The sequence below is a fragment of the Sphaerodactylus townsendi genome, linkage group LG06 (genome assembly GCF_021028975.2).
Source record: "Sphaerodactylus townsendi isolate TG3544 linkage group LG06, MPM_Stown_v2.3, whole genome shotgun sequence".
NCBI classification, from domain to species: domain Eukaryota; kingdom Metazoa; phylum Chordata; class Lepidosauria; order Squamata; family Sphaerodactylidae; genus Sphaerodactylus; species Sphaerodactylus townsendi.
In genome coordinates this window covers 114,941,527-114,949,483 of record NC_059430.1, presented here as the reverse complement: position 1 = coordinate 114,949,483, position 7,957 = coordinate 114,941,527, and the positions used below count along the sequence as shown (strand labels likewise).

At 45.1% G+C, this 7,957-nt stretch overlaps 1 protein-coding gene across 2 annotated transcripts in view; it reads left to right on the top strand.

Moving 5' to 3' along the window:
* The first annotated feature begins 11 nt into the window (after positions 1–11).
* Positions 12–7,957, top strand: part of RLF (RLF zinc finger) — a 34,484-nt gene continuing 26,538 nt past the window's right edge. Inside the window, exon 1 of one of the 2 annotated variants that reach the window (XM_048501017.1) lies at positions 12–188. In XM_048501017.1, coding sequence (XP_048356974.1) covers positions 36–188 — 153 coding nt within the window. In that variant the 5' untranslated portion in view covers positions 12–35. Of the gene's footprint in view, positions 189–7,217; positions 7,341–7,957 lie in introns of those variants that run through there. The other variant, XM_048501019.1, reaches the window with a different exon arrangement.

Sequence of the window (7,957 nt, the reverse complement as noted above, 5' to 3'; positions counted from 1 at the left end):
TGAGGGTTGCCTACGCGCGGTGGGGCCGGGTGCAGATGGCGGACGCCGAGGCTGACGCGGCCCTGGCGCCGGAGATGCAGCGGGTGTCCGCCGGTCTCCGCGCCCGACTCTGGCAGCTGCAGGCCGAGCTCAGCGACCAGGAGGTGGCGGCGGCGTCGTCGGGCGCCTTTTGCCGGGGCTTCTGCCAGGTGGGTGCGCTGGGAGGGCGGAGGGGGTGGGGGCGGTTGGGCGACAGAATGGGGGTCTCTGGAGGGGGAGGCCCCGAGTTGGAGGGGAGGCCGGCGGGGGTGGGTGGCAGTTGGGAGGGCGGGTCTGTGGGGCCGCCCCCGGTGGCCAAGGGAGGATCCTTCCCTTCCCTAAAATTCGTTCTCTTTCTTAATACGGGGTCCTTTTTCCTGCGGATCTTCTCCCCACCCCCGGGTGTGGGGTGGCCCCCCGCCGCGGGCCCGCCGGGTGTTGTGGCTTCGTGGTTGTGGGCGGGATCGTGGTCGATGCTGGGGGGTTCCCGGCCTCTATTTTTGTTTTGGTGGTCCTCTACTGGGGGTCTCCCACCCAGGCAGAACTTGGGTGTCTCAAGGTCGAGGTTGCCTTCTCTGGTTGGCAGCGGCGACCAAAGTCTTTGGACCAGGATCGTTTGGGTCGCCCGGGGATCGAACCTGGGCCGTCCTGTGTGCGAAATAGTTGCCCTCCTGATGAACTGTCGGGCCATGTCCTGAAAGATCATTGAACTCATGAACTCATTATGCTGAGTCTGACTGTTGGAAGCCAGGATTGCCTACTCTGACTGGCAGCTGCGGTCTGGTTTCTCCGCGTTCTTTCATATTGTATAAGGTATCTTGGGTGTATGTATCAATACGTATTTGTTTTGGTTTTTACTGTTGTCACTGTTGTAAGCCGCCCTTAGCCCGTCGGGGGAAGTCAAATTATACAATTAAAATAAATATTATTTAGGGTGTTGTGGGTTTTCCGGATCGTATGGCCGTGTTCCAGTAGCATTTTCTCCTGACGTTTCGCCTGCATCTGTGGCTGGCATCTTCCTGAAGATGCCAGTCACTGATGCAGGCGAAACGTCAGGAGAAAATGCTACTGGAACACGGCCATACGACCCGGAAAACCCACAACACCCTAGTGATTCTGGCTGCGAAATCCTTCGACAATAAATATTATCTACTCTGTTTGCTCTGGAGATCCTGAGGATGTATGCAAAAGCAGGGAGCTCTTTGCCTCAGCCCCTGCTCTAGGAGAAACACTGTGTGTGTGTGTGTGTGAATGTGTAAGCTTAATTATACTTACTGAGGCTATAGGGTCTATCAAGTCAAGAGTGGACCATGGTGATGCATAGCAGTTCTCCAGACATTGCAGGAAAGGTCTAGACTAGAGCATTGGTTGTTGGCTGTTCCTGGTAACTGGAGATGATGGACTTTGCATTTAGAGCCTTCTGCATGCAAAGTGGTTCCTTTACCATGGAGATTCAGCCCTTGCCCAGAAATTCAGAATGGCTTTGCACATCTTTAGATAAGTCGAGGGTAATATGCCATTAAAGGTATAATGCATGGATAAAGATAAGTCGAGGGTGTCCGTTTGGTTAATTTGCTTACTTTTAGCTGCCTGGTGCTGTCTGTGGGGATTTGCAAAGTGTTTGTGGGGTACGTGTAATCTTGGGGAGTTTGGTGTGGTGGTGTAAAATCTGGTGAATCTGAGACCATGTTATTTTCCAGAAGAAGAGCTATAAGGCTTATGTGCATTGACTTGGAAATAAATCCTTCCTTGTTCGTTGGACCTTAACTTTCAGGAAGTGTGCATCAGTCAATAGTATTGGTGTGTTACAGCAAAGGCAAGAACCTTGTAGTTCTTTAAAGATTAGTAAGATTTCTTCTAATGAAACCTTATGGCCAAATGCACACTTTGTTTTCCTAAGCACAGCTTGGTAATGTAATTTGAATTAAAATACTTGATTTATAAACTGCTCAGAATACTGCACAACAGTCTATACAACTGAAACGATAAAATTAAATATCAAGATTTAAAACTGCGATTCCCACAGTATAGTGTCCTTCCCTTTTTAACCTGAAGGTAAGGTTAATAACAAAAATAAATATCAGTTACGGACATAAAAAAGAAACATAAAATGTGGAAGAAGCCAGCTGGATGGATACCATTGCTGCCTCCGCCATTGGCCTGGGGGAACAACTCTGTCTTACCAGGCAGGGTCCTGGGTCGCATTGGACAGAGCTTTCCACCGGATTGGGGCCAAAGCTGACAAGACCCTATCTGTAGTCAAGGACAGCCAGATACCATGTTGGCTAGGGATCTCCATTAGGTTGTTGAATGTAATGCTCCCCGAGAGGTGTATCAGAAAAAGCGGTCCCGCAGATACGAGCGTAGTTCCGCAGATACGAGCACTCCAGATGTTATGGACTACAATTTCCATCAGCCCCTGCCAGCATGGCCAATTGGCTATAGATGGTGCTAGGGAGAGCTAATGGGATGAAGTAATATGCTGGACTAAACCTAAGGAGACCTTGGTTCAAACCCCTGCACAGCCATGGAGTTTCCCAGTTGATCTTAAGGTTGTCTCTCTCTCAACCTAACACACTTTACAAGGAGGCTTTGAGGACAAAAGGACAGGAGGATAGATTCATGTATGTGGCCCTCTTTGCAGGAATGTTGGTATAAAAATGTGATAGTTTGGAAACAGTAAACTAGTGCTGTATTGAAAACTTGACATTGAGTGATATTTTATTTCCAAATATGAACCAAAATATAATTGAAATATAACACAATCGAGCATGGTTTCCATTTTGTAAAATAGCAGTAGATGAGAACTTTTTTCTTTTTGTTTTCATTTGTTACCATAGTGCAAGAATTGTTAGGGAAAGAGTGGTGTTTGGGCTAGTAAAGAAGAACTTTGGGTTCTGGATAGATTCTTGCATTCAGGGGATATGTGTTATCTTTTTGGCAGTAGTTGTATACCAAGGTGGATGCCAAAACTAGCACAGGCAAGAAATAAGCTAATGTCCGGTTCTATAAATATTTTTTTAAGAACTTCTGAGTAGACAATAACATGAAGTGTTTCAGTAACTTCTGTGCAGGCACGAGTCCCATAAAGTTCTCTTGTATGTGCATCAAGGATACAAGGTGGTGGTCATCCGCTGAGGTTGGAATTGTTAGGAGTGGTTGAAAATACCACTCATTTGGAGAGGCCAGATACTGTTCAGCTTCCAAGCAGATCAGAACCACCAGTACCTGGAAGAGAGGCTGGACCCAGGCCGGGGAGGGTGGATATTGAGTTTGCAGAACAAAAATATGTTCTTCAAACGGTGCCAATCAGCTTTGGTTCACCAAGTGTGTTCAGGAGTCCAAGAAACCCAACTCCGACTATCTGCTTTGACCCAGGCAAAAGTATGGAGTATTTCAACATGTGGCACTCATTCTGTCCAAAGCCAGAAATGTTTGATGAAACCAGATCGTGGCTTTGCGTCGTTGTCCTGCTGAAAAGGAGAGCTATCAGGTCAACTTTGTTTTGGAACATGATTTTGCGCTTCCTTGCCGGGTGTGGATTTCTCAAACGGTGGAGTTGTTCTTGCATTTCTAGATAAAATTCTAAGGCGACAATAGGCCTCTAAATCACTTTCAAATTGATTTGGTTTCCAAGAGATGGTTTTCCAAGTTGAAGCTGAAGACTGTCCTCGCTCATGCTTGTGATAATTTCTACGTTATGTTCCAGGCTGTCTATGGAACAGTTTCCAGAAGACATCTTGGAACAGAAGTGATCAGCTGTTCACTCTTAGCAAAACTTCTAATAACTGCGATATGCTTCTTCTCTGGATTGCAGTTCAAGGCTTTCACTCTTACCCTGGCTTTGCTTTGACACCATTTGAGAACCCAACCTCCGTCTCTGCTTGAGTCACTGATCTGCTTGTCCCTTTACTTTGAATGAACGGCAAGGCTGCTTCGGTGGCTTGTGTGGAGACATACTCGGCATCCTTATCTCTAAAGGCAGGCTGTCCTGTTGTGTTGCTTTATCAGGAGCAATGCACACATGCATCCAAAGTAGACTCACAACAAAATTACCCGCCCTGAGCAGATGCCGACTGAAAACAAGCAAACCCAATAGACCATGCAGAGTTGGAGCATGGAGCCTCTTTGTTAGGAAATGTTTTATGTTCATAGGGTTCTGTAATATGGTTCTGCACTGCATAGTTTGGGAGATCGGTTTGCTCTGTGGTTTTTGTTTCTCATCGTTGTTAATGCTGCAAAGCATGGGAATTAGTTTGTTTTAGACCAAGTGTGTATAACTCTGCCCCTCCAGATGTTCATGGACTACAATGCCCAACAGTCCCGGGGGGGCAGAATTGCACACCTGTTTTAGACAACATATGTCCCATTTTTGTACACAAACATCAGGATCTCTGATGATCGTGCAGAGCGTGGTACTGAGCCGATGAGAAATTAATGAAGTATATAAGACATTAAGTGGACAAGATGGAAGTTAAGGTGATGGCATAAATCCTTGCCACTGAGGGGGAAGATTGATCATGTATTTGCGTCCTTGGGGAAGGGTTAAGGTTTAGCTTAATGTTGCATGGAGATAGGAATCTGTATTTACAAAGCTTTGAGATTATCTCTAGTCCTCACATTAATAACTGGAAAAGGAAATTCTTGGTCTTTCAGCAGAGGAATATGAAGGAATTGGAAACAGCAAGCATTATTGCGACTTGTGTGAAACTGGCTGTTGTGGTTTTTTCGTGTTGTGTGGCCATGGTCTGATGTATATTTATTTTTATATATATCTCCCACCCTTGCTAGCCAAAAGGCCAGGCTCAGGACTGCTAACTTGCATATGTAAAATCAGTAATAACAATATTACATATTAATAGATTGAAACCCTCGAATACACAAGAAGTACATAGCTGGTGATTTATACACACCTTATCCACATATCAGTTCCCCTTTTACTGTAATTCTGAATCTTATGGGTGAGAGAAGAGGAGGTATACATTTGGAGCCAGGATGTTGCAATTTAGAATGGCATCATCAATTTTACGCCCAGTGGGATATTTCAGTTTTACAGGCCCTGCGGAATTGACTGTCCCTCAGGGCCCTGATGTCCACCAGAAGTGAGTTCCATCAAACAGGAGCCAGAACTGAGAAGGCCCTGGCTCTGCTGGAACTCAGCGAATGTCCTTGGGGCCAGGGACCATCAGTAAATTACTATCAGAGGATCAGACGATGCTCCGAGGATGATATGGGGAGATTCAGTCCTGAAGATATGACATGGCCTAATATTTCTCCAGATATTTCACCTGCTTCTATGGCTGGCAATTTCAGAGGCATGTCACGGTGAGACACACATCACGGAGAGAAACACATCTCACTGTGACATGCCTCTAAAGATGTAGCCGTACATGGGGGCAAAGCCTTAGGAGCAAAAACTACTAGACTGAGGCCCCACTGCCCAGAGCACCAACAGCAGCCAGTTGATTCCATCCAAGAAAGCCTTCAACAGTACATCTTGCATGAAATTTTGTCAAGTAATTGCAACTTGAGTGTGTTGCAGCCTGCATTGGGCAAGAAGAATCAGAACTTGTCGTATGTAAAGGAAATTATCTCCTAGGTTGTGGCACTTGGCAGGATAGCTGTGAAAGAGCAGATATTGAGGGTTACTGTTATTCAGTAAAGAGTGTGAAACTGGAGCATCCTCCATTTTCACTTCATCCCTACCGTGTTTCTCCAAAAATAAGAGTGTCTTACATTAATTTTTGCTCCCAAAGATGCGCTATGTCTTATTTTCAGGGGATGTCTTCTTTTTCCACTCCACAGCTGCATGCTCTGGTGTTCTGTTCAACGGGCATGCTTCCAAACAAAAACTTTGCTACGTCTTACTTTTGGGGGATGTTTTATAGTTAGCACTTCAGCAAAACCTCTACTACGTCTTATTCTCAGGGGATGTCTTATTTTCGGAGAAACAGGGTAGGTGAAAGAGGAAGGAATCCTTCACCATGTATCTGCAGCAAGGTATGTGGGTATAGAAAGACGTTAAAAGGACCGCGGTGTAAGTCTGCTGATTGACCAGAAAAAAATCAGATGAAACAAAATAGGCTTCTTGGAGAAGATTACCAACAGCGCAGTACTTTACAGAGCAACTCCAGTCTAAACTCATTCCATCCTTGGTTGAACTACCGTGTTTCCCCGAATATAAGACAGTGTCTTATATTAATTTTTGCTCCCAAAGATGCGCTATGTCTTATTTTCAGGGGATGTCTTATTTTTCTGTGTTCTGTTCGTCGGGCATGCTTCCAAACAAAAACTTTGCTATGTCTTACTTTCGGGGGATGCCTTATATTTCGCACTTCAGCAAAACCTCTACTATGTCTTATTTTTCGGGGATGTCTTATATTAGGGGAAACAGGGTAAGCACCATCTTTATATGTTTTAGTGTATTGTTATAGTTCTGTGCATTATAATTTGATTGTTTTTACAATGTTTGTGAGCCCTCTGCAGTTGGGGTGACCAGAATAAAAATCAAATAAGTGAACTTAGTCTGTAGTAATTCTGTGTAGGATTGAGAGCCAGTGTGGTGTAGTGGTTAAGAGCAGTGGACTCCAATCTGGAGAACCGAGTTCGATTCCCCACTCCTCCACATGAAACCTGCTGGGTGATCTTGGGCCAGTCACAGTTCTCTGAGAACTCTCTCTGTTCCTCATGCCCCACAAGGTTTCTGTTGTGGAGAGAGGAAGGGAAATGAGTTTGTAAGCAACTTTGAAACTCTTTAAGGCCAAGAAAGGCGAGGTTCTTCTTCAAACATGCTGATAATGTTGTGAGAGTTTGTTGCTCTTATTTGTGGAAAATACGTGTCATGTTTTATGCGCTTTTTTACTTTCCTCCTGAAGGGAAAATAGTGGCTTAGGTTTGGTTCTGGCTGATAAACACTTTGGGAAGGCAGACAGAATCTTGGGGGAGAGCTTTCACAGAGTGATAAGATTTGCGTTCCTGCGAGAGGAAGCAGCCGCAGAACGCTGGCGTCAGGTTTCTCATGCAAAAGTGGGATGTGGTAGACTCAGAGTTTGTAAGCCATGTTTTAAAAAAGACCAGAAGGAAAATGCAAGTTTCAAGAGAGGGTCCTGTATGAAGCCACCTTTTCTGTTGTTGTTGATGATATGTCGAAATGGAATCAAAGTGTTGTGCAGCCTACGATGCTGCGAAAGCACCGCCACAATGCCAGTGTGGCTTCCTGGGATTATTCTAATGAACAGAAAGCAGGAGGAAGCTCTAGAGGAAATGCAAATTAGATTGTTAAGGATGCATCCGAGACCGTCAAAAGTTGTGAGCGAGAGAAGGTAAAGGAAGGCCGTAAAAAGGCCCTTCCACGCGATTGCCTGCTTCCAAGGATTAATGATCGTTTGCTCTGATCTGTAACAGAGTTTCTAGTTTCGTTTTGGGGTTTGCACCTAATTCCTCATTGGCTGCGTCTTCTGCTTTTCTTTCTTGTGTGGTGCTTTGCCAGTTTCAAAACAAGCCTTGCCCAGGAAAAAAAAAATTCAAACAGGCACCTTCTTTGTCAATGTCTTTCCTGTGTCCTCTGTTGATTCCTCTCTGAACTACATGGCCGGTTGCTGTGAATTTTTCTTTTTGTTCGCTTTTCTTTCACTTTTGTTTGAATTTCACTTTTGTTTATGAGATTAACCCTGCAAAGGACAGACGTGAGGGCACATGCGTGTGAGCATGTAATAGAAAAGTCTCCGTTGACGCTGCCGTGCTGCTATTTTGTTGTGAAAATACAGATGATTGGGCAAAAATGCTTAGTCAGCAGACGGACACCATAGGTGTAATTTGAAATGAGAAGGACCCCTGGGGTGTAAGAGTGCTTCTGCATGCTTGTTTAATCCTGCCACCCCAAAGTTCTTGAGATCACAATTTTTTGCTGGTGTCTCTTTTTCATGCCCTCGGCTTGTGT